Below are 27,440 nucleotides of genomic sequence, written 5' to 3' on the forward strand. Positions count from 1 at the left end.
ACATTTGCAAAGTCATGGCATCGATGTTCATTTGGAGATACTCCTGTATCATCCTCTCCAGCCGTTGACTGTGTCAGACTTGTTGTCTCTGGTGGCCTTGCAAAGGACGGTCTAAAAAAATTCTGAAAAGATTCCATAAAATTGCTGTTACCAGCACCAGATACGGTGCTACTGGTACGGGTAGACTGTTGAAGATGACGAGACCGTCCCATGTTTGTCAAGTTACAACTGGGAGATTCACTCCATGCACCTGCACGGTTGTTTGGTGGAAAAGCCGAGCTAAGATCGAGTAACAGCTTCTGCTGATACTCCTGCATACGTGCGTCCCTTTCTATGGCTGGAATTATGTCACAATATTTGGACTTGTACCAGGGATCTAATAGTGTGGCAAGCCAGTAGTCATCATCACTTCTAATTTTGACAATACAAGGGTCATGTTGGAGGTAGTGCAGCAAGAAGGCGCTCATGTGTCTTGCGCGGCCATGCGGACCAAGTCCACGCTGTGTTTGTGGCATAGAGGTGCTACCCGTTCTTTCTTCCTCTGACATCTCCCCCCAACCTCTTTCAACTGAAATTTGACCAAGGTCTCCCTCATCCGCTGAGTCTTCCATGTCCATGGACAGTTCGTCCTCCATTTCTTCATGTTCTCCTGCACCTTCCTCAACATCTCGCCTGCTACCATGCGCCCTTGTTGATCCCTGTCCCCCATGGTCCCATGCCTGCCGCCTTGGTGATGATGAACGTCTGGACCTTGGTGATGTTGTTGTGTCTTGCGCATATGAATCCTCCTGTAGTTCCTCCCCTTCCTGTTGTCCCACCCCCTGACTCCGAATAGTGTTTAGCGTGTGCTCCAGCATGTAACTGACTGGAATTGTCATGCTGATAATGGCATTGTCAGCGCTAAACATATTCGTCGCCATGTCGAAACTCTGCAGAAGGGTGCATAGTTCCTTGATCTGAGACCACTCCATCAGGGTGATCTTCCCCACCTCTGCATCTCGTTGGCCCAGGCTATACGTCATGACGTATTGCACCAGGGCTCGACGGTGCTGCCACAGTCGCTGTAACATGTGGAGAGTCGAATTCCAGCGTGTCGGCACATCGCATTTCAGGCGATGAACCGGCAGGCCGAAAGACTTCTGGAGCGATGCAAGTCGCTCAGCTGCGGCGGTTGAACGCCGGAAGTGAGCAGACAGTTTTCGTGCCCTGGTCAGAAGGCCATCTAGGCCGGGATAGTGTGTTAAGAATTGCTGGACAACAAGGTTCAACACGTGAGCCATACAAGGCACGTGTGTCACCTTGCCCAGGCGAAGGGCCGCACCCAGGTTTGCAGCATTGTCGCACACGGCCTTACCAGGCTGCCGGTTGAGTGGAGACAACCATTTATTAAACTCGGACCGCAGAGCTGACCACAACTCCTCAGCTGTGTGACTCTTATTCCCAAGACATGTCAAGCTCAAGACCGCCTGATGCCGTTGCGCTCTGCTGCCAGCATAGTAATGAGGGGTGCGTGATTCCTTCTGCGCAGTGAGAACGCTGGTGGCCTGACCAGGCAGGCTTGGGGCGGAGGTGGAGGACCCAGATGAGGTGGAGGAGGCAGAAGCAGTGGCGGAACTTGGACAGACAGAGGATTGACACACAAGTCGTAGGGACGGCAAGACTTGTGCAGCAGACCCTTCACCATCTATCACCATAGTTACCCAGTGCCCAGTCAGCGACATGTAACGTCCCTGTCCATGCTTACTGGTCCAAGTATCGGTGGTGAAATGCACCCGTTGACACACAGAGTTTCTCAAGGAAGCGGTGATGTTGTGTGCGACATGCTGGTGTAGCGCGGGCACACCTATCTTAGAGAAGTAGTGGCGACTGGGCATCTGGCACTGGGGCACTGTAATACTTATATATGTTCTGAGGATTTCGATAGCGTAGGGCAATGACAATCAGAGACGAGTTCTTGGTACAAGATATTTTATAATATGTAACCACGGTAGATACACAACGGAAAACACAGCGGTACAAATACACACAATACCTTCCCGAAACGGAGCGAAGGGAATTCCCGGGACCACGCACCGGACTCCCCCAGGGAGACCACCAGAGCGAACCCCTATACAGGGACTGTCCGGCAATCACCCCGGAAGGCCTAAATGCGCAGCAGCCGGGACACAAGGGGCAAGCGGTAAAAGTCCAGGAGTGTCCGTACGGAATGAATGTCCAGAGTGGTTACGAACCAGAGAGAACCGGGCAGAGTGCTGACCGAAGATGGCAGACGGAATCCGGGCACAGCTTGAGAAACCGGGTAAGGTCCAGTGTCGGTCGGTCGGTAGTCTTTAGGAGGATCCAAAGGCAAACAGGATTAGCATCAGCAAAGCAGGAGCACACAGCAAGCAGTATACTCAGGCACTGGACTAGGCTTAGAGGCGGCCTTTTAAGCAGCTGGACAGGAAGTAGGGCAACAGAACAGTAAACTCCATGTTAACCGAGGGCAAGCTCATTCAAAAGAGAACTGGAAAACCTGGAAACCTGACATTACTCCCCCCCCCAGAGACGGCCTCAGGACGGATCAGGGCCTGGCTTGTCCGGGAAACGTCGATGAAACTGAGCAATCTTCCGGGGTGCCCGAATGTTACCCACCGGTTCCCAGGAATCGTCCTCGGGGGCGTACCCCTGCCAACGTGCCAGATACTGAAGCCGACGACGATGGAGCCGGGAGTCAATAATGTCCTCAACCACGAACTGCTCCTCGCCGTCGACCATCACAGGCGGAGGAGGAGGCACAACACGACCATGAAACGTATTAGGGGAAACGGGTTTGAGGAGAGACACATGAAAAACCGGGTGTACCTTTAGATGGTGCGGTAACCGTAGCCGACAGGCCACAGGGCTCACGATCCCGGTGATCTTAAACGGACCGATGAATTTTTGTCCCAGCTTCTGCGAAGGAACACCCAATCTCAGGTTTTTGGTAGATAACCATACAGAGTCCCCTACCTTGTACATGGGTGCCGGTTTCCGGTGAGTGTCTGCCGACCTCTTGTAACGCTCCTGGGCCGTAGCCATAGTGTCCTTTAGAACCTCCAGATTTTGTCGTAGTTCTGTCAATCTGTCCTCCACCGCTGGCACCGAAACAGCAACCGGTGACCTAGGCAAAACAGTCGGATGGTAACCCAGGTTAGCGAAAAAGGGCGTTACCTTAGTGGAGCTGCTCTGAGTGTTGTTGTATGAGAACTCCGCCAACGGAAGCATCTTCAACCAATCGTCTTGGAGATGGCTGACATAACATCGAAGGTATTGTTCCAGGGTTTGATTCGTCCGTTCGGTCTGTCCATTTGTCTGAGGATGGTATGCAGAAGACAAACAGACATCAATCTGGAGTGCCGTACAAAACCCCTTCCAGAATCTAGACGTGAACTGCACGCCCCGGTCAGAGATGATCTCGTCTGGTACCCCATGCAATCGGAATACGTTCTGGATAAACAGATCCACTGTCTCTGCGGCTGAGGGAAGACCGGTACACGGAATGAAGTGAGCAGCTTTAGTCAATCGATCCACCACCACTAAAATGGCATTGTGCCCGCCTGAGACTGGCAAGTCCACAATAAAATCCATGGAGATAGACCCCCAAGGGCGAGATGGCACGGGTAACGGTTGGAGGAGTCCCGTAGGAGCCACACGAGGGACCTTGCACCGGGCACAAACCACACATGAGTGGACATAGTCCTTCACATCCTTTAAACAGGTAGGCCACCAGAAAAAACGGCTCAGAAATTCCTGCGTCTTCAGTACCCCCCTATGACCAGCCAACACGGAGTCATGGACCAACTTGAGAACCCGAAGTCTTACGGCCTCCGGGACATAAATGCGTCGCTCTCTCAACCACACACCATTCCGAAGAACAAGAGTTACATCATTCGGGGGGGCAGCAAGAAATACGTCACCATCATAGGCCAGCTTGATGTCCTTCCACAAGTCCTGGTCCTGGATTACTCCAACGAAATTGGCATCCGATAACACGGTCTGAGACGGGGTTCCAGGCACGGAGTCCACGGCGTGGATTCGGGACAAGGCATCGGCTTTCCCATTACGTGAACCTGGACGGTAGGTAACGATAAAATTGAATTGGTTAAGAAATAGGCTCCAACGGGCTTGCCGTGGAGACAGGCACCTGGCAGACTTAAGAAATTCCAGATTACGATGATCTGTGAGTACTATCACTTGCTGCGCGGCTCCCTGTAAGTGGTGTCTCCATTCCTTGAAAGCGGAAATAATCGCCAATAATTCCTTGTCCGCAACGTCATAGTTCCTTTCTGCAGGGGACAACCGGCGGGAAAAGAAGGCACATGGATGCAAGAGACTCTTGTCCCCAGTCCTTTGAGAAAGAATGGCCCCTAATGCATAGTCGGAAGCGTCAACCTCCACGATAAAGGGAAGTGCTGGATTCGGATGTACTAATATTGGCGCTGAGGTAAAACATACCTTGAGACGATGAAATGCTTCCTGGGCCTGGGCGGACCACACAAACTTCTGTCCTTTTTTGGTTAACAGAGTGATGGGACGAACAATCTCTGAAAAGTTACGGATAAAACGTCGGTAAAAGTTGGCAAAACCGACAAAGCGTTGTACCTCTTTGATGTTTCCCGGTTCCGGCCAGTCGAGAATGGCTTGTATCTTGCTAGATTCCATGTTCAGTCCCTGAGGAGAGATGACATAACCTAAGAATTGTATTTGTGAGCAGTGGAACTCGCATTTCTCCAGTTTAATGTACAGGTGGTTTTCCCTCAGCCGGGTAAGTACGGTCTTAACGTGCTCCTGGTGTTCCTGTAAAGAATCAGAAAAGATTAGGATATCGTCCAGATAGATCACCATGAATTGGTCCATGATATCCCTAAAAATATCGTTAACTAGATGTTGAAATGCCGCGGGAGCGTTACAAAGTCCAAAAGGCATCACTAGGTACTCAAAATGTCCGTACCGACATCGGAACGCGGTCTTCCACTCGTCTCCGGGACGTATACGAAGCAGATTATATGCCCCACGGAGGTCTAATTTGGTGAATATTTTTGCCTGTTGGACCCTCTCCAATAGCTCAGGAATCAACGGTAACGGATACCGGTTCCGGATGGTTATCTTATTCAGTTCCCGGTAGTCAATACAGGGTCTCAGAGTCCCCTCCTTCTTTTTCACGAAAAAGATGGGTGCCCCTGCGGGTGAGGTAGACGGACGAATGAATCCCTTGGCTAGGCTTTCATCAATATACTCTTTTAGTGCTTCTAGCTCAGGTGCCGCCAACGGGTAGACATGACCAAACGGAATCTCCGCCCCTGGGAGTAAGTCTATGGGGCAATCATACGGTCTATGCGGGGGAAGCTGATCGGCTTTTCTTTTGTCGCATATGTCAGCGAAGTCACGGTAAACCGGGGGTAAAACAGGTACCTGTACAGTGCCCTCCGTATTTGATGTTACTGGAACCGGAACAGTTGGACAAATGGTCGGACCACTCTGTGGTGGGAAGGATATTTCTTTAGTCTCCCAATCGATGACGGGATTTGTAGACCGTAGCCACGGAATACCTAAAATAATCGGAAAATGAGGAGAAGAAATTATCATGAAAACAAGGGTCCCCTGCTGACCTGGCTTCATCACGCATTCGAGCGGTACGGTTTCCCGATCCACTGGTCCGGAGATTAACGGAGATCCGTCTACCGTCTCCATGGTAACCGGTGAGGATCTTTGCTGGGTCCGGATACCGTGTTTCCTGGCAAAGGAAGAGTCCATGAAATTTCCCCCTGCCCCAGAGTCTATCATTGCAGAGGTAGGAATTAGCTGTCCCTCCCAACGGATCTGAATGGGGAGTGAGCAATGGGTATATTTCCCCTCTGAGTCCTTCGGTGAGGTAGACATAACCGTCAAGGGAAACACCGCATCCAAGTGTCCACTTGCCTCAGAGATATCGGACTCTGCGTCCGTGTTGTCACACTCCGCCATGGCTGCCAATACCTTATTTGGGCGATTTGGACGTTTCGGGCAGTCGATCAAGAAATGGTCCGATTGACCGCAATAGAAACACAAACGCTCACGGAGCCGGTGTTCACGACGTTCATTGGTCTCTCGTTTTTGCAGAGAGTCCACTTGCATAGGTACGTCCTCGGCCTCCCGTGGCGTCCTGAGAGCGGGTTCTCTGGAAGGAAACGCAATATTGTTTACACGGTTTACAGCTGCCCATTTTTCCTGTCTACGTTCCGTCAAACGGGTATCAATGCGCACACAGTGCTGGAGAAACAGTTCAAAATCCCCTGGAGATTCGGAACGAGCTAACTCGTCCTTGATGGTACCGGACAACCCTTTTCTGAAAACTGACAATAACGCATTGTTTCCCCAGTCGGTGTCTACCACTAACCTCTTGAACTCAGTGGCGTATTCAACGACAGAACGCTTTCCCTGACGTAAGGAAAGGAGAGCCGCTTCAGCGGTAGCACGGCGATTCGGATCATCAAACATTTGCGCCATTGCATTCAGAAAGTCATCCAGGTGATTCAAACGGATGTCCCGATTCTCTATCATGGGATTAGCCCAAGCCAGTGCTCGTGAGGTTAATAACATGATGATACATAACACCTTTGACCGATCAGAACGGTAATAATGAGAATGTACATCGAAAAACAGTATACATTGGTTAACAAATCCACGGAACTGACTACGATCACCATTGAAACGGAATGGGGGTAACCTAGGCATACCGGCCGCTGATACGGACGTAGTGGGGACGGCTTCCTGAGCCTCCACTCTGACTTGCAAATCCTGTATAGCCGGCCCCAGTACCTGGTGATCATGGCCCAGCTGTGCCTCCACATCTCTAAGTTTATTCTGCACCGCCTCCATCTCCTGCTGCAGGGAGTTAATCATGGAGAAGAGCTGATCTACTCGTGTCTCAGTCATTGCCCCAGCGAAATCCTCTTATGGCCTGAGTATAATGTAATACTTATATATGTTCTGAGGATTTCGATAGCGTAGGGCAATGACAATCAGAGACGAGTTCTTGGTACAAGATATTTTATAATATGTAACCACGGTAGATACACAACGGAAAACACAGCGGTACAAATACACACAATACCTTCCCGAAACGGAGCGAAGGGAATTCCCGGGACCACGCACCGGACTCCCCCAGGGAGACCACCAGAGCGAACCCCTATACAGGGACTGTCCGGCAATCACCCCGGAAGGCCTAAATGCGCAGCAGCCGGGACACAAGGGGCAAGCGGTAAAAGTCCAGGAGTGTCCGTACGGAATGAATGTCCAGAGTGGTTACGAACCAGAGAGAACCGGGCAGAGTGCTGACCGAAGATGGCAGACGGAATCCGGGCACAGCTTGAGAAACCGGGTAAGGTCCAGTGTCGGTCGGTCGGTAGTCTTTAGGAGGATCCAAAGGCAAACAGGATTAGCATCAGCAAAGCAGGAGCACACAGCAAGCAGTATACTCAGGCACTGGACTAGGCTTAGAGGCGGCCTTTTAAGCAGCTGGACAGGAAGTAGGGCAACAGAACAGTAAACTCCATGTTAACCGAGGGCAAGCTCATTCAAAAGAGAACTGGAAAACCTGGAAACCTGACAGGCACAGGGACAGACATAAGGTCTCTAAAATCCTGTGTGTCCACCAGGCGGAAAGGCAGCATTTCGGTAGCCAAGAGCTTACAGAGGGATAAAGTCAACCTCTTAGCTTTGTCATGGGTCGCAGGAAATGGCCTTTTATTTGTCCACATCTGAGGGACAGAGATCTGGCTGCTGTGTGTAGACAGTGTTGAGTAGGGTGTCCCTGGAAAAATGCAGCTTTGTGAGCAAAATGCAGGCGGAGACATGATGTCGCCTTCATCCAACGTTGGTGCTATCGATGTCTGAGAGAGCTGTACACACGCACTTGTTTCCCCTTCCAAACCAACTGACGACCTAACAAGCAAACTGCCTGTTGCGGTTACAGTGGTGGAAGTTGTGCGTGGAAAACCAGGTGTGACAGCTGTCCCCACAGTCCTAGAAGATGAAGAGTGCGCGGATGCACTGGAAGGGGCAGGCGGTGGATGGTTCGCTCCGCTAGGCCGCATTGCAGCACGGTGAGCTTCAAACCGGGACATATGATATTTATTCATGTGACGATTCATGGAAGAAGTTGTCAAACTGCTGAGGTTTTGACCTCTACTAAGAGAACCATGACAAATTTTACAGATCACATAATTTGGGCGATCTTTTGCTATGTCAAAAAAGGACCAGGCTAGGCAAGGCTTAGAGGGCATGCGACCTGTTGATCCACCCCGACTAGTGCTCAGAGGCAGAGTGGTGGCTGAGGATGCAGTTGTAGACGTGCTACCAGTACTCCGACTCTGTCCAGGAAGGCGCAAGGTAACTTCGTCATCAGTTGCATCCTCCTCCATCACCTCTGTTGACCTCCTCGAGGGCCTGACTGTGGGTTGACAGTAGGTGGGATCTAGAACTTCCTCATCAATTGTTGTGTTTGCACTCCCCTCACCCTCAGACCGAGCCTCTTCTTGCCCTGACCGAATATTTAAGTTGTCATCCCAATCTGGTATCTGCGTCTCATCGTCATCAGTATGTTCCTCATTGTCTATAACAACAGGTGTTACAGTTTGTGACAAAGGGTCAACATTATGCTCAGAAACTTGGTCCTCACAGCCTGAATCAGAGTCACAAAGGTTCTGGGCATCACTGCAGACCATTTCCTGTTCTGTACTCACTGTAGGTTGGGAGCAGACCTCTGATTCCCAGGCTATAGTGTGACTGAACAGCTCTGCAGACTCAGCCATCTCAGTTCCACCATACTGTGCAGGGCGGATGGAGACTTCAGAGCTGGGAGAAAGCAAGTTTGATTGGGATGACAACTCAGAGGACTGGTGTTTTTTGGATGCGGTAGTTGAGGTGGCGGAGAGGGCACTTGTTGGACCACTTGAGATCCATTCAAGCATTTTCCTTTTTTGGCCATCATCTACCTTTGTTCCAGTTGTCCGTGTCCGTAAAAAAGGGAGCACATCGGATTGTCCACGGTAAGTAGTAGACATCTTACTTTTACTGGTAGATGGTATATCTTCAGCAGATGTTAATGGAGCTTTGCCACCTTCCCCACGGACAAACCCTTTTTTTCCTTTGCCAACACGCCTCTTCCCCTTTCCACCAGCATCTGTCATTTTGCCACTCATTTTGATTGCGACAAGATTGTGCACTTAAAATGTGGTAGTCAAAATTGAGAGGTGGTGTAGATTGCAGCGGTGGTCTAGCTTTATTAACAGCAGAATAAACAACAATAATTATCCCTGACAATGCAACTACGGCCCTTAAACTGGCAGCAGTGTTTGCTAGTATAATGGCTTAGTAACAATGAGTTGGAGTGTGCAATGCAGGCAGACGTGCTGCAAATATCTTTGCACTAGTGGAACTATACAGAAGTCCAATAGCCACGTTTAGGATGCCACTAGGTACACTCAGTGTTTAATAGTATAATGGCTTAGCTACAATGAGTTTGAGTGTGCAATGCAGGCAGCGGTGCTGCAAATATCTTTGCACTAGTGGGACTATACAGAAGTCCAATAGCCACGTTTAGGATGACACTAGGTACACTCAGTGTTTGCTAGTATAATGACTTAGCTACAATGAGTTTGAGTGTGCAATGCAGGTAGAGGTGCTGCAAATATCTTTGCACTAGTGGGACTATACAGAAGTCCAATAGCCACGTTAAGGATGCCACTAAGTTCACTCAGTGTTTGCTAGTATAATGGCTTAGCTACAATGAGTTGGAGTGTGCAATGCAGGCAGACGTGCTGCAAATATCTTTGCACTAGTGGGACTATACAGAAGTCCAATAGCCACGTTTAGGATGACACTAAGTTCACTCAGTGTTTGCTAGTATAATGGCTTAGTAACAATGAGTTTAAGTGTGCAATGCAGGCAGAGGTGCTGCAAATATCTTTGCACTAGTGGGACTATACAGAAGTCCAATAGCCACGTTAAGGATGCCACTAAGTTCACTCAGTGTTTGCTAGTATAATGGCTTAGCTACAATGAGTTTGAGTGTGCAGTGCAGGCAGACGTGCTGCAAATATCTTTGCACTAGTGGGACTATACAGAAGTCCAATAGCCACGTTTAGGATGCCACTAGGTACACTCAGTGTTTGCTAGTATAATGGCTTAGTAACAATGAGTTTGAGTGTGCAATGCAGGTAGACATGCTGCAAATATCTTTGCACTAGTGGGACTATACAGAAGTCCAATAGCCACGTTTAGGATGCCACTAGGTACACTCAGTGTTTAATAGTATAATGGCTTAGCTACAATGAGTTTGAGTGTGCAATGCAGGTAGAGGTGCTGCAAATATCTTTGCACTAGTGGGACTTTACAGAAGTCCAATAGCCACGTTTAGGATGACACTAGGTACACTCAGTGTTTGCTAGTATAATGGCTTAGCTACAATGAGTTTGAGTGTGCAATGCAGGTAGAGGTGCTGCAAATATCTTTGCACTAGTGGGACTATACAGAAGTCCAATAGCCACGTTAAGGATGCCACTAAGTTCACTCAGTGTTTGCTAGTATAATGGCTTAGCTACAATGAGTTGGGGTGTGCAATGCAGGCAGAGGTGCTGCAAATATCTTTGCACTAGTGGGACTATACAGAAGTCCAATAGCCACGTTTAGGATGACACTAGGTTCACTCAGTGTTTGCTAGTATAATGGCTTAGTAACAATGAGTTTGAGTGTGCAATGCAGGCAGACGTGCTGCAAATATCTTTGCACTAGTGGGACTATACAGAAGTCCAATAGCCACGTTTAGGATGCCACTAGGTACACTCAGTGTTTAATAGTATAATGGCTTAGCTACAATGAGTTTGAGTGTGCAATGCAGGTAGAGGTGCTGCAAATATCTTTGCACTAGTGGGACTATACAGAAGTCCAATAGCCACGTTTAGGATGACACTAGGTACACTCAGTGTTTGCTAGTATAATGGCTTAGTAACAATGAGTTTGAGTGTACAATGCAGGCAGAGGTGCTGCAAATATCTTTGCACTAGTGGGACTATACAGACGTCCAATAGCCACGTTTAAGATGCCACTAGGTACACTCAGTGTTTGCTAGTATAATGACTTAGCTACAATGAGTTTGAGTGTGCAATGCAGGTAGAGGTGCTGCAAATATCTTTGCACTAGTGGGACTATACAGAAGTCCAATAGCCACGTTTAGGATGACACTAGGTACACTCATGTTTGCTAGTATAATGGCTTAGCTACAATGAGTTTGAGTGTGCAATGCAGGCAGAGGTGCTGCAAATATCTTTGCTCTAGTGGGACTATACAGAAGTCCAATAGCCACGTTTAGGATGACACTAAGTTCACTCAGTGTTTGCTAGTATAATGGCTTAGTAACAATGAGTTTGAGTGTGTAATGCAGGCAGAGGTGCTGCAAATATCTTTGCACTAGTGGGACTATACAGAAGTCCAATAGCCACGTTTAGGATGCCACTAGGTACACTCAGTGTTTAATAGTATAATGGCTTAGCTACAATGAGTTTGAGTGTGCAATGCAGGTAGAGGTGCTGCAAATATCTTTGCACTAGTGGGACTATACAGAAGTCCAACAGCCACGTTTAGGATGACACTAGGTACACTCAGTGTTTGCTAGTATAATGGCTTAGTAACAATGAGTTGGAGTGTGCAATGCAGGTAGAGGTGCTGCAAATATCTGTGCACTAGTGGGACTATACAGAAGTCCAATAGCCACGTTAAGGATGCCACTAGGTACACTCAGTGTTTGCTAGTATAATGGCTTAGTAACAATGAGTTTGAGTGTGCAATGCAGGCAGACGTGCTGCAAATATCTTTGCACTAGTGGGACTATACAGAAGTCCAATAGCCACGTTTAGGATGCCACTAGGTACACTCAGTGTTTAATAGTATAATGGCTTAGCTACAATGAGTTTGAGTGTGCAATGCAGGTAGAGGTGCTGCAAATATCTTTGCACTAGTGGGACTATACAGAAGTCCAATAGCCACGTTTAGGATGACACTAGGTACACTCAGTGTTTGCTAGTATAATGGCTTAGTAACAATGAGTTTGAGTGTACAATGCAGGCAGAGGTGCTGCAAATATCTTTGCACTAGTGGGACTATACAGAAGTCCAATAGCCACGTTTAAGATGCCACTAGGTACACTCAGTGTTTGCTAGTATAATGGCTTAGCTACAATGAGTTTGAGTGTGCAATGCAGGTAGAGGTGCTGCAAATATCTTTGCACTAGTGGGACTATACAGAAGTCCAATAGCCACGTTTAGGATGACACTAGGTACACTCAGTGTTTGCTAGTATAATGGCTTAGCTATAATGAGTTGGAGTGTGCAATGCAGGCAGAGGTGCTGCAAATATCTTTGCACTAGTGGGACTATACAGAAGTCCAATAGCCACGTTTAAGATGCCACTAGGTACACTCAGTGTTTGCTAGTATAATGACTTAGCTACAATGAGTTTGAGTGTGCAATGCAGGTAGAGGTGCTGCAAATATCTTTGCACTAGTGGGACTATACAGAAGTCCAATAGCCACGTTTAGGATGACACTAGGTACACTCATGTTTGCTAGTATAATGGCTTAGCTACAATGAGTTTGAGTGTGCAATGCAGGAAGACGTGCTGCAAATATCTTTGCTCTAGTGGGACTATACAGAAGTCCAATAGCCACGTTTAGGATGACACTAAGTTCACTCAGTGTTTGCTAGTATAATGGCTTAGTAACAATGAGTTTGAGTGTGTAATGCAGGCAGAGGTGCTGCAAATATCTTTGCACTAGTGGGACTATACAGAAGTCCAATAGCCACGTTTAGGATGCCACTAGGTACACTCAGTGTTTAATAGTATAATGGCTTAGCTACAATGAGTTTGAGTGTGCAATGCAGGTAGAGGTGCTGCAAATATCTTTGCACTAGTGGGACTATACAGAAGTCCAACAGCCACGTTTAGGATGACACTAGGTACACTCAGTGTTTGCTAGTATAATGGCTTAGCTACAATGAGTTGGAGTGTGCAATGCAGGTAGAGGTGCTGCAAATATTTGTGCACTAGTGGGACTATACAGAAGTCCAATAGCCACGTTAAGGATGCCACTAGGTACACTCAGTGTTTGCTAGTATAATGGCTTAGTAACAATGAGTTTGAGTGTGCAATGCAGGCAGACGTGCTGCAAATATCTTTGCACTAGTGGGACTATACAGAAGTCCAATAGCCACGTTTAGGATGCCACTAGGTACACTCAGTGTTTAATAGTATAATGGCTTAGCTACAATGAGTTTGAGTGTGCAATGCAGGTAGAGGTGCTGCAAATATCTTTGCACTAGTGGGACTATACAGAAGTCCAATAGCCACGTTTAGGATGACACTAGGTACACTCAGTGTTTGCTAGTATAATGGCTTAGCTACAATGAGTTTGAGTGTGCAATGCAGGTAGAGGTGCTGCAAATATCTGTGCACTAGTGGGACTATACAGAAGTCCAATAGCCACGTTAAGGATGCCACTAGGTACACTCAGTGTTTGCTAGTATAATGGCTTAGTAACAATGAGTTTGAGTGTGCAATGCAGGCAGACGTGCTGCAAATATCTTTGCACTAGTGGGACTATACAGAAGTCCAATAGCCACGTTTAGGATGCCACTAGGTACACTCAGTGTTTAATAGTATAATGGCTTAGCTACAATGAGTTTGAGTGTGCAATGCAGGTAGAGGTGCTGCAAATATCTTTGCACTAGTGGGACTATACAGAAGTCCAATAGCCACGTTTAGGATGACACTAGGTACACTCAGTGTTTGCTAGTATAATGGCTTAGCTATAATGAGTTGGAGTGTGCAATGCAGGCAGAGGTGCTGCAAATATCTTTGCACTAGTGGGACTATACAGAAGTCCAATAGCCACGTTTAGGATGACACTAGGTACACTCAGTGTTTGCTAGTATAATGGCTTAGTAACAATGAGTTTGAGTATACAATGCAGGCAGAGGTGCTGCAAATATCTTTGCACTAGTGGGACTATACAGAAGTCCAATAGCCACGTTTAAGATGCCACTAGGTACACTCAGTGTTTGCTAGTATAATGGCTTAGCTACAATGAGTTTGAGTGTGCAATGCAGGTAGAGGTGCTGCAAATATCTTTGCACTAGTGGGACTATACAGAAGTCCAATAGCCACGTTTAAGATGCCACTGGGTACACTCAGTGTTTGCTAGTATAATGACTTAGCTACAATGAGTTTGAGTGTGCAATGCAGGTAGAGGTGCTGCAAATATCTTTGCACTAGTGGGACTATACAGAAGTCCAATAGCCACGTTTAGGATGACACTAGGTACACTCAGTGTTTGCTAGTATAATGGCTTAGCTATAATGAGTTGGAGTGTGGAATGCAGGCAGAGGTGCTGCAAATATCTTTGCACTAGTGGGACTATACAGAAGTCCAATAGCCACGTTTTGGATGACACTAGGTACACTCAGTGTTTGCTAGTATAAAGGCTTAGTAACAATGAGTTTGAGTATACAATGCAGGCAGAGGTGCTGCAAATATCTTTGCACTAGTGGGACTATACAGAAGTCCAATAGCCACGTTTAAGATGCCACTAGGTACACTCAGTGTTTGCTAGTATAATGGCTTAGCTACAATGAGTTTGAGTGTGCAATGCAGGTAGAGGTGCTGCAAATATCTTTGCACTAGTGGGACTATACAGAAGTCCAATAGCCACGTTTAGGATGACACTAAGTTCACTCAGTGTTTGCTAGTATAATGGCTTAGTAACAATGAGTTTGAGTGTGTAATGCAGGCAGAGGTGCTGCAAATATCTTTGCACTAGTGGGACTATACAGAAGTCCAATAGCCACGTTTAGGATGCCACTAGGTACACTCAGTGTTTAATAGTATAATGGCTTAGCTACAATGAGTTTGAGTGTGCAATGCAGGTAGAGGTGCTGCAAATATCTTTGCACTAGTGGGACTATACAGAAGTCCAACAGCCACGTTTAGGATGACACTAGGTACACTCAGTGTTTGCTAGTATAATGGCTTAGCTACAATGAGTTGGAGTGTGCAATGCAGGTAGAGGTGCTGCAAATATCTGTGCACTAGTGGGACTATACAGAAGTCCAATAGCCACGTTTAGGATGACACTAGGTACACTCAGTGTTTGCTAGTATAATGGCTTAGTTATAATGAGTTTGAGTGTGCAATGCAGGCAGAGGTGCTGCAAATATCTGTGCACTAGTGGGACTATACAAAAGTCCAATAGCCACGTTTAGGATGCCACTAGGTTCACTCAGTGTTTGCTAGTATAATGGCTTAGCTACAATGAGTTGGAGTGTACAATGCAGGCAGACGTGCTGCAAATATCTTTGCACTAGTGGGACAATACAGAAGTCCAATAGCCACGTTTAGGATGACACTAGGTACACTCAGTGTTTGCTAGTATAATGGCTTAGCTACAATACGTTTGAGTGTGCAATGCAGGCAGACGTGCTGCAAATATCTGTGCACTACTGGGGCAATACAGCAGTCCAACAGCCACGTTAAGGATGCCACTGAGTTCACTCAGTGTTTGCTAGTATAATGGCTTAGTAACAATGAGTTGGAGTGTGCAAAGGCCAGGAGGGTACAGTGGCAGGGTTGTGGGGCTCTGGGTAGAGGAAAGGAAGCCTGCCTTTCTACCCCTCCTAATGGGGAAATGCAGCGAGGAAATCCCTGACCTTAGCTACACAGACGCTGTCATCTTGTGTAGCTGTTAAACTCTGTTTTCAGGACCTGTCACCTATGGCTCTGACCCTGCCGGTACGAGCCCTTAAAAGGACTGATAGAAAGTGCTATCCCTAAGCTGTCCAGCGCTGTGTATGGAGCGCATACAGCTGTATCGGCGATAGGACTCAGGACGGAGCTGCGCCAGTGATGTCTGACACCAAGGACGCAGAAGGCAGATAATGGCGTGCTGGAGGAAAATGTCTGTTTTTATAATGCAGGGACATGTGACATGGACATCCTATCACACATGCCGTTGCTTCTCTGGCTAAAAGTCCACTTAGCTGTGTGTGTGTCTGGGATTGACTGACATGTTGGCCCTCCCCACTACACGCGCGCGCTTAGGGAAGGAAGACAAGGAAAAAAAAAAAAATGGCGATCGCCATTATCCAAACAGCAGTGATCTGAATGCGCTGTTCCCGCACACTATACACTGAAATTTCATAATCGTGTGAGTCACAGACTTACAGTGACTTACACTATTACAGCGGAAAGCCAGCTAGGAATTAGCTGTTTTTTTTGCTGCTAGAACCGTTCTCGAACGTATCTAGAACTATCGAGCTTTTGCAAAAAGCTCGAGTTCTAGTTCGATCTAGAACAGCCCCCAAAATCACTCGAGCCTCGAACTGGAGAACCACGAACCACGAACCGCGCTCAACGCTATTGCTGAAGTGATCAATGTTCACCCAAATTTTGAAAGCCAGTCAAAGTTTGGGTCATCTCAAGATGAACACTGTGCTTTATCGTTGAAATACAAAACAATTTGTGGATGGCTTCAAAGCGTTTTCAGGTCATAGTCATGTGGAATACTGGAGTGTTATATAAAACATCAACACTCCAATACTGCTGAATTTCTGGCTTCTTCACTAGGCCCATGTGAAGAGCAAGACCCCAGAACTTCATCATTTTTAATATGTCAATGGAAATCCAGTTGTAAAATGATGAAGAGGGGTTTGGGGCCAAACATTGTTGGGCGTACAAATTTGTCTGGACCACAATGAGATTTATAAAATCCTCCAAAAATTTCTGTGAGGCAGGCAGTATTAAACTGGATTCCTGATTGGGCCACAAAATCAGGAATCTGGGGCTCAATGGAGAAGGTTGTGTATCACCAATAATGTATCAAAAAAAGGGGATGGTTCAACTGGTTGAGCATTATTAGTAATACACAACCTTTGTCATTGTGCCAGTAGTATACTGCTTTATTTATTATTAGTTCTGTATACAAGAAGTATTATCTTATGGGCATTAGGAGACAGTTTACAAATATCTACTTAATTTACTGTATATAGCAGCTTTATTAACGTTACTAGATATCATCTTGTTAGTTCTTTATGGTACAGATGTTACTGACATATTGCCACATATTTATACTGGCATTGCAATTGTATTATTGATTAATTTGTCCAGTCGCATAGCCCTAGTGTATATTTAGCTGCAAAATAGGCCTGCAGTGTTTGCTTTATTCGATAGATGTCATGCCCTCAAGAAGACAATACAATAAATTAGAGGAAACATAATTCTTGGAATCATGACACGCTTACCTTAAAGTGCCACTATATGCACAAGCCACAAAAAGTCCAGGCACTCCGGGATAATCTCGAAGAATGTCAAGCACTAAATATGGCATAAGCTGCAATAATAAAACCGATAGTGATGTTATAAAAAAAAACTGGCAAGAGCTTCACACCATTTTCATAGAGTTGAGCGAGTACCTAACTATTCGTACTCGCTATAGTCATAATGAGTACTGTCTAATACACACGTATTCATTCCAAATAGCGTGTGCAATGCAAGTCAATGGGGAACAACACGCACGAATAGTATGGCAATCGGCTTACTCGTTACATTGCAAATATTCCCCATTGACTTGCATTGCACATACTATTTGGAATTAATACACGAGTATTAGACAGTACTCATTATGAGTATAGCGAGTACGAATAGTTAGATACTCACTCAACTCTACATTTTCATTTATCATAAAATACACCAGTATGTCTCCTATGGGAAATAGCAAATTGTTAAAATTAACAATATGAGTCATTAAAGTGTCCTACCCTAAGCAGACCATAAAATATCTTTTGCAATGTTGTACAGATGCCAAGATAAGCCTGAGGCTGAGTGTTGAGTAATCTCTAATAAAGGAGCAAATCACTTCGGTGCTGTATCAAACGTGAATGAAAAAATGGCAGGGCAGGGTTTATACCTAGGTTCTTCAGGGCTCTTACTGACTTAGGACGGACATATTTGACTCTAAATCCATTGTGAATAATGGCTATGATCATAGAGATTTTTGTGAACATTATTAGTTGTTCAAGGTTTAGGAAATACTCTTTTTGGGGTAGGATTTGGAGAAGTTTTCTTTTCCCTAAAGTGTTTCCTAAAGAAGTATAGAAGAGTTTTGGATTTTTTTTTGTTATAAATTTAAATTTTACAGCCTTTTGATTTGACAGTGTGTTTTTGGAGCAGAATCCATCAGGATTTTCTTCAAATGCATTACATGCACTTTTTATTTTCCAACCACGCATTTTTCAAACATCTTCAGGAAAGAAAAAAACGCTGAAAAACTGTAACGCACATGACTAGCAGGGTTTACCCGATACCTGATAAACCCCCAGAAGATGAAACACCCAGGGAACACAGGGGTAATGATACACTGGAGGTCCCTGCCGCCAAGGAGAGGGGCGAGGGGACACCTCCTGAACTCAGCTCAAGCTGATTCCAGAGCTCCCTAGCATCCCTATACAGGTTCTTGTAACCTTTTGTTGAGCCGGTACCTTATAACATCAGCTATCCCTACTTTCACCCTGGCTAGGAAGCAGGCCGACGAGATCACTAGTCTCACCACTACATAACAGAAACACAAGGGTAGGAAAACAGACAGGGGAAATAGATATGCAAAGGAAAAACACTCCAGGCAGCTTCAGTGCAGCAAACATCACAGCTGCACACAAGACAAACTTCTTCCAGAGCAGGCGCCTTCCAAAATGGACCACATAGAAATGAGGATTCAGTTTCTATAACAAGCATCATGTGATCAGAGCACATGATGTAAATAGGGAAGTGGAGTGATCCCAAAGAGCAGCACCTGAGATAGGAAGCTACACCCCGCAGTCAAGCAAGGAGATGTTATCAAATAACAGTAGTAAACCTTCCAGTGGCAAGCCACTGTGACCTTCTGACACCAGATTCACCCAAGGTCTACCTCGGGCAGGACACACTCATGACAAAAACTCTTTATTCAAAAGCATAGTGGATTTCCTATGGAAATTAATAGGTTGACTTTTGAAAAAGCTTTAAACCATTTTTTTGATGGGGATTTTGGAACAGAGTAAGGCTGCTTTCACACTACGTATTTTTAACATGCGTCATGAACGTTTTTTTGCTGTAAAAGTGGATCCTGCTTTTACAGCAAAAAAACGCATGAAAACGCATGTTATTTTGCAGGATCCTGTCACTTTAAGTTTATAGGCGGGCATTGGAGTCATGTGATCGGGAGTCAGTGGAACTGAACGTGATAGACTGGGAGCCGGCTTCTAACAGCTGCAGAGGTTAGTAACCAAGGTAAACATCGGGTAACTTCCTTGGATACCCGATATTTACGTTGGTTACGAGCATCCGCAGGTGCTAGGAGCCGGGCTCCCTGCTCCCTGCACACGTAACTAACATAAACATCGGGTAACTAAGAGAAGCGCTTTTCTTGGTTACCCAATATTTATCTTGGTTACAAGTGTCCGCAGCTCTCAGGCGGGGGAGAGGGAGAGGGTGAGAGAGGCAGAGAGGGAGGGGGAGAGGCATAGGGAGAGGGAGAGGATGAAAGAGGAGAGGGAGAAAGAGGGGAGGGAGAGGGACAGAGACAGAGAGGGAGGGGCGAGAGGGAGGCGGAGAGAGACAGAGAGGGAGGGGGAGAGAGGGACTGATCACCCGAGGCTGGTTTCTGTGCACGCTCAGTAGAGCAAGCAGGATCCTGTCTATCAGCATGCCAGCGTTCACATGCGTTTGCGTGCTGTTTAGTCAGGATCCAGCAATTTGCAGTATTTGGATGCAGCTCAAAAACGCTACAAGTAGCGTTATTGAAAAATGTTAAAAAACTGCAACTCGCTGGATCCTCACTATAACGCACACAAACGCAGGTGAACGCATGTTGACGCAAGTCCATTGCAAATGCATTGAAATGAAAACGCATTTGCACTGGATCCGTTTTTGCGTTAAAAAAACGTTCATGACGGATGTTAAAAAAACGTAGTGTGAAAGCAGCCTAACTAAAAGAAATGTCTCAAAAACCTCAGTCTGAAGGCAACCTTCAGAATGTAATCTCTGAAATACCAGTTATCCCTGGGACTCTAAAGGTACCGTCACACTAAGCGACGCTCCAGCGATCCCACCAGCAACCTGACCTGGCAGGGATCGCTGGAGCATCGCTACACGTAACCAACCCGATATTTACCTTGGTTACCAGCGCTGGCTCCCTGTACTCCTAGCCAGAGTACACATCGGGTTAATTACCCGATGTGTAGTCTGGCTATGTGTACAGGGAGCAGGGAGCCGGCACTGACAGCGTGAGAGCGGCGGACGCTGGTAACGAAGGTAATTATCGGGTAACCAAGGAAAGGGCTTCTTGGTTACCCGATATTTACATTGGTTACCAGTGTCCGCAGAAGCCGTCTCTCTGCTCACTGCACATTTAGTTGTTGCTCTGTCGCTGTCACACACAGCGATCTGCGCTTCACAGCGGGAGAGCAACAACTAAAAAATGGTCCAGGACATTCAGCAACAACCAGCGACCTCACAGCAGGGGCCAGGTTGTTGCTGGATGTCACACACAGCGACATCACTAGCAACATCGCTGTTACGTCACAAAAGTCGTGCCTCAGCAGCGATGTTGCTAGCGATGTTGCTTAGTGAGACGTGGCCTTTAGATCCATAGTAAAAGCCTGTAAACATCTAGGCTGGTATGCCAGTAAAAGACTTCTATATTAAAGGGAACCTGCCACCTGCAAAAAAATGCTATTTACGTACAGATATAAGGTTACTGAGAGAAAATAAAGCTATATTTTCCCTGCAGCTGCTTGCCTCTAGTCATCGGGGTAGTAAGGGAGCTGTTACAGTCACAGCGCAGTGAACCCACCATTATCACTCTACTGACATCTTCACTGATCACCCGTTTACAGTGTGTGTGTGCAGAGCAGGCTGTCAGTCGAAATGCAGATCAGTGATAACAGACGTAAAACATAGAGACTTATAATAAAGTGAAGGCCCCAGGTACTGGTGTGGGAGTCCTATTACAGCCATGTACATGATCATGAATCTTTGGATGCACTCATTGATCAAAATGCAGAATAGCCGAGCTACATTTTTTTATATTTAAGATATATGTGTGAAAACAATTTTTTTTCTAATTTGCTTTCTTAGCCCTAGAACACTTGCGTTAGAATCTATGAATATCATTTTATGTTAGGCTATTCTTCTGTACTCCTCATACTAATTGGAAGAAAGCCTACAATGTAATGGACTATTCAAGAGCTGGAGCCATTTGTCATATTATTGCTTTTGTGTGCTTGGCATTTCCTCGGATCTTTTCATATGTAAGATAAGATGATTAGCTATTGTCTGTAGAAGCCAGTTTGAAAAAAGCATAGAAGCAGAAATAATGAATACCTGGTCAGGTGCAGACACACGCTTTGCAGTCCATGGGTCACAGTCCTTGTATACTGAGAAGAGAATGAGGCCTGAAAGCACGGCACAAGCAAGAATGGCCCATAATCCCACCAGGTTAATGTATAGAGACCTAGAAGAATCAAATATGAAAGAATTTTAGAACAACTGCTCAAAATATAGATAAGGGAGTGGGATAGTCATGTGAAAAGCAGAACGTGAATAACATGAGGGCCTTCAAAAATTGTACTGAACGTCTGGAACAAACAATCCTATGTTATCAGACATAGGATCTTTCCACTGTCTCCACCTTATTAAGTAATCCTTTAGCATAACAAAGATGACTTAGCACAGACAACCAACTTGTTCTTGTCCTGATGAGAAATGAATGAATGAAACAGTTGCACACTGTGAATCATTGTCAGGTCAATTTACACAATCTGGAAATTAAGACCATAAATAACTTACAGTTTTGCTTGAAATTTGCTCTTGCAAGCAATGTATCTTTGCACTTGAGACTGATTAACCCCGTAGATTCCAGTCCACAAAAAGGTTCCTCCAATTACTATTGTCCAAAATGTGTGCCTCCGGAGTGGGTGCGGATCAAAGCTGTAAAAAACAGGAGAGACTTGCAGGTATATGGAATAATTAACATAGGTGTAAAATCATATTCCTTATCTGTTTCTCTTTAGAGTTGCTCAAAACATTTTATGATAGTCTTCTGGAAATGCTGGAATTAATAATTATATAATGGCCATAGGAGCTAGGAGAAGCTTAATGTGTTTCATGGGTCCGAGTGTGTGATCTGCTAGCCGAAAAGGCTGGAAACTACTATTGAATAACACCATTGCCCGGATTAATCAAAATGGGTTAGGAGGAGTGAGCAGCAGGTAATGGCATAGTGACTGGCAGATGGAAAAATATTGTGCAGAGCTCTATAACAAGCATTTTACCTCACATCAGAGGTTGATTCAGATTATGACAGCTCAGCTCTGCTGTATAATGTCCTCAATAATGCTGCAGCTTGTCTCTGCAAGCTAAAAAGTGAATGAAGAGCAGGCATTACCATATCTGTGTTGTGCTGTCTGTGGGAGAAATCACTGCAGCTCGTCTGCTCCCCCAGCAGATAGTGGTGTGCAAACTACAGGCAGAGCATGCAGGGAGGAAAACTGGTGAGAATGCAGGATATAAGTCATACAATGGCCAGAAATGCTTAGTTCCCATGTATTCAAACAGGACAGGAAGGTTTTGCTTTGTTCCTACATTACTGAGATATGGCCCCTGTGTATGTACATCTAGTCCCTCTTTTAGTCAAATTGGCATGGTTCTCAGCAGTTTCTCTAGTAGTCTTCTTGCAGGCCTTGTCCAGTTGGCTAGTAAGCCTAGATTTTCAAACATGGAAGAAAGGACCATATCTCAGAAATCGAAAAGTACAGAAAGAAAATAAAAAATTGTAGATTAAGGAGGGCTTCGGAATTTCTACCAGCAAAAAAAAAAAAATGCCTGGAATAGAGCTCTGCACAATATTTTTCCGTCTGCCACTCACTATACCATAACCTGCTGCTCATTCATCCTTCTCAAAATTTGATGAATCCAGGCAATGGTGTTTTTCAATAGTAATTTCTAGCTTTGTCAGTCAGCAGATCGCACACTTGAACCCATGAAACATATTCCTATTGATTTCCTATTATTTGTCCCATTTAAATATTTAAATATTTGTCCCATTTAAATGTTTCAAATCACCAAAGTTAAAAATAAGACAAAGATAACACAAGTAAACACAAAATGCAGTCTATTATTAAGGGAAAAAAAATCCAAACTTACAGGGCCCTGTGTGAAAAATTGATTGCCCCCTAAACCTAATAACTGGTTGGGCAGGCCATAGCAGCAACAACTGCAATGAAGTGTTTGTGATAACTGGCAATGCATCTTTTACAACTCTCTTAGGGAATTGTGGTCCACTGATCTTTGCAGAATTGTTGTAATTTAGTCACATTGAAGGGTTTCTGAGCATGAACCGCCTTTTTAAGGTCATGCCACAGCATCTCAATCAAATTAAGGTCAGGACTTTGACTAGGTCTCTCTAAAGCCTTAATTTGGTTTTGTTTTCCAATTCAGAGGTGGACTTGCTGGTGTGTTGTGGATCATTGTCCTGCTGCATAGCATAAGTGCAGTTCAGCTTGAGGTCATGAACAGATAGAGGGGACATTCTCCTCCAGGATTGTTTGGTGGACAGCAGAATTCATGGTTCCATTTACCACAGCAAGTCTTCCAGGTCCTGAAGCAGCAAAACAGCCTCAGACCATCACACTACCATCACCATACTTTACTGTTGGTATGATGTTCCTTTTCTACAATGCTGTGTTATTTCTACGCCAGAGGTAATGGGACATACACCGTCCAAAATGTTCAACTTTTGTCTCATCAGTCCACAGAGTATTCTTTCTAAAGTCCTGGGGATCTTCAAGATGTTTTCCAGAAAAACTGAGACGAGCCTTTATGCTCTTTTTGCTCAGCAGTAGTTTTCATCTTGGAACTCTGCCATGTAGGCTATTTTTGCTCAGTCTCTTTCTTATGGTGGAGTCATGTACACTTGTCGCGGGCGGAGGAGGGGACGCCGCGCTCTCCCACTGCTGCTCGGGTCCGGCTGCCGCGGCTGCTGCGGCCTGCTGCTGCTCGGTGGCTCGAGCGGTGGGCCGGATCCCGGGGACTCTAGCGGCGCTCCTCGCCCGTGAGTGAAAGGGGGTTGTTGGGTGTGGGGATGGTTTATTGTCCGTGACACCACCCACGGTTGTGGTGATTTGTAGCACCACCGCTGCTCAATATGGGGATCCCGGGAGTGGTGATGCGGAGCAGCCAGATGTTGTGTTGCCCCTCCGTGGGTAGGGGTTGGTGATCCCGGGGCCCAGTGATGGAGTGGAAGGTGCAGGGCCTGGTGGGCACAGGGACGCGGGGCAGCGCTGTGCCTTGCGGCACTGTGGTACTCACTCAGCCTGAGACGTTGACACAGTTTTACGGTAAACCACACGGCTGGAAAGACGGTTCCCACGGACGGCTGCACTTGCTCTCCCAGTAGGTAACGGTGATGTCCCTCTGACCTGCACCTGATGTTTCTAAGTTGGTAGCGATGGGTTCCCACCGGTAACCCGCTCCCCGGCTTGGATATGGGCCGGAGGAGCCCTACTTTGCATGCAGACGCTGGCCCTGAGGAACTGGTGCCCTGGCGGTGGCGGTGTTCCTCACTAATGGTTGGACGGTTGTCTTCAATCGGGACTTGGTTGTTGGGGGATCGACGTCCCCTTCACTGACGGATTCGGCAATTTATGGCGACTTCTAGCCTTGCCGGGGTCCGAGAGGCCCCTGCGCTGGTGCTGACTGTCCTTCGTATACTGCTCCAGACCGCCTGGCCACTACTCGACCGCGGTCCTTCCAGCAACCTCCGAGCAGTCCCCCTCCAGACGATCACCGCTGTTGCTGACCTTGCTGACCTGTCCTGCACTTAGCTGGACTCACTTCAGGCCTTTCTACGCTCCCTTTTGTTCCTTTTCTTCTTTGCTCCACTACCACTTCACTTTCACTTAGCTGTTTTCTCCTTCCTCACTCTAGCCACGGAGCCAACCGCCTGGCCCACCCCCTGGTGTGAACATCAGCCCCTGGAGGAAGGCAACAAGGATTTTGGTAGCTTTGGTGTTTCTAACTGGGATGTAGGGTGTGGTGGTGTGATGACCTGTGACCCCTGGCTTGCCCAGGGCGTCACATTCCCCCTTAGCAAAATGCAGACCGTCCGCGGGCTGCCCGTCCAACACCGGTTTTATTTTCTGTAAATGTAAAAAGATAACATGTAAATTATAACATCATCCCACAACGGGAGGCACATTTCTTAAACGTTACTAAACGGTTTTACGGGTACGGTTTCCGCTCTCTCCCACCCAAGCAACCTGGCCCTGATGCTGCCCCTAAAGCCCAGGCAGCACCCCTTGACCCAAGTCCAGCACAAGTTACCCGAGCGGGATCTGTCCTTCCCCTCCAGAGGGTAGCCACCGGTTCCTTTGGTGGCTGGGCCCCAGCCTGCTCTGCTGAGGGCCCTCCCTCCAACCTGCCTCTCCGGAGGCGGCAACTGCGGAAAACGGTACGGTAAAACAACATATTTACAAGCCACTTAACGTTTGTGGTTGCCCTGCATGTTCACGGGCTTGTCCATGGATAGTTCCCATGCTAACTTTTTAAACGGTCCCCACGGGGACAACGGTGCCGGCTCCGGCCGGGTCAATCACAAAGAATCAGGTGAAGTACTCGGTAATCATCATTTTTCTTATCATCTCTGTAAACTTTCAAACTTTTAAACAAACTCAAGGTGGTCCCAACGGGGACTGGACAACGGTGCTCCGCTGCCCTACTCCAGGCCTTCAGCTTCATCCGAGGGAGGGGGTGCAGGACTCACACTGCCCCGCAGTTTGACATCTAGGGCAAACCACCCCCTCTCTCAGCAGTGTCGGGTGTACTGAACAATGTCTCCCGGCATTAGGTTGCGGCCAGGATGCTCCTCAGGCAGGTGGGCATTCACATCCCGCCAGGCTACAAACACTTCGGCCTCCAGGCCCGGTTCATAGATAAACCCGTAGCCCCGGCGGACATCAAACCGCCTCACCTGCCCCTCGTACAGCGGACCCCGGACACGGAACGTGGCCTGGCGGAGATTCTCCTTTTCCCGGATAGCTCGGGCCACCAGCTCGGCCTTTTTCCTCTCCCTCTCTCCGATCTCCAGGCCCAGCGGTACCGGCTCCCTGTCCCAATACGGCGCTGCTGCGAGCTCCAGCGCACGGGTCGGGCCCCGCGGGACATCCTGGACGTTGCCCACTGTCAGGAATCTGGGCGGTGTGTCCCGCGGTGTCTTGGCCTTGGGCGCTGCCTTACAGCAACAACCCGGCGCTACCTCAGCCGAGGTGTGGGGGATGGGCACAGAGGCTTTCCGCGGCTTGGCCTTCGGCTCGGAGCGGGTCATCGGCTCTGACTCGGGGAACTTCTCAGGGGCTGCCTCCGGTGCAGACTTCGGGGCCTTCCACGGCAACACCTCCGACTTGCTACGGGCTCCGGCTACAGGTCGGCCCGCCGGGGCGGGCATGCTGGGTATCGCTACCGGTTGCGGTGGCAGCGGGCCTAGTGGCGGGGTCACAGCCTCCAAGACGGGTGGCGAAGAAGGCAGCGGAGGGAGAGGGCTTGGACCGGGTCCCTCAGCCGCAGCGACTGGTCCCTCGGGGACATAGGGGCGTGGGTCACTCACCCTCCCTTCCTCCGCCTCCTCCTCGCGTCTCCGCACGGTGGCTATAACGTCCGCCATGTCGGTCTCCCACTCCTCCAAGTGGAGCTGCATCTTGACCTGCAGCCTTAGGTGGAGCTGTGCGGTCCGGATTTCCCCCTGGTGTGAACATCAGCCCCTGGAGGAAGGCAACAAGGATTTTGGTAGCTTTGGTGTTCCTAACTGGGATGTAGGGTGTGGTGGTGTGATGACCTGTGACCCCTGGCTTGCCCAGGGCGTCACACACTAACCTTAACTGAGGCAAGTGAGGCCTTCAATTCATTGGATGCTGTTGTGTGGTCTTTTGTGACCTCTTTGATGAATCCTCACTGTGCTCTTGGGTAATATTTGTTGGGTTCACCACTGTTTCATGTTTTCACCATTTGTGTATAATGGCTCTCACTGTGGTTCACTGGAGTCCCAAAGCTTTAGAAAAAGCTTTAGAATCTTTTCTAGACTCCAGACTGATAGATCCCAATTACTTTGTTTCTCATCTGTTCCTGAATTTTTTTGCGGCATGATGTCTAGCTTTTGAGGGTCTTTGGTCTACTTCACTTTGTCCTTTATGCGGCTAAGGAAATTGAACTCAGCTTCCCAAAGATGTGATAAATCACAGTTAATTTATATTTTAAGAGTGGCGGGGCAATCACTTTTTCACAGGGCCCTGTAAGTTTGGTTTTAT

At 47.1% G+C, this 27,440-nt stretch overlaps 1 protein-coding gene across 1 annotated transcript in view; it reads right to left on the minus strand.

The window, feature by feature from the left end:
* Nucleotides 1–27,440, minus strand: part of LOC142303385 (sodium-coupled monocarboxylate transporter 1-like) — a 99,752-nt gene that overhangs the window by 36,232 nt on the left and 36,080 nt on the right. Inside the window, exons 6-8 of the mRNA XM_075344691.1 lie at nt 21,931–22,071; nt 21,466–21,595; nt 17,349–17,437 (exon numbers count right to left, since the gene is read on the minus strand). Coding sequence (XP_075200806.1) covers nt 17,349–17,437; nt 21,466–21,595; nt 21,931–22,071 — 360 coding nt within the window. The remainder of the gene's footprint in view (nt 1–17,348; nt 17,438–21,465; nt 21,596–21,930; nt 22,072–27,440) is intronic.

The sequence above is a fragment of the Anomaloglossus baeobatrachus genome, chromosome 4, assembly GCF_048569485.1.
Source record: "Anomaloglossus baeobatrachus isolate aAnoBae1 chromosome 4, aAnoBae1.hap1, whole genome shotgun sequence".
Lineage (NCBI taxonomy): Eukaryota > Metazoa > Chordata > Amphibia > Anura > Aromobatidae > Anomaloglossus > Anomaloglossus baeobatrachus.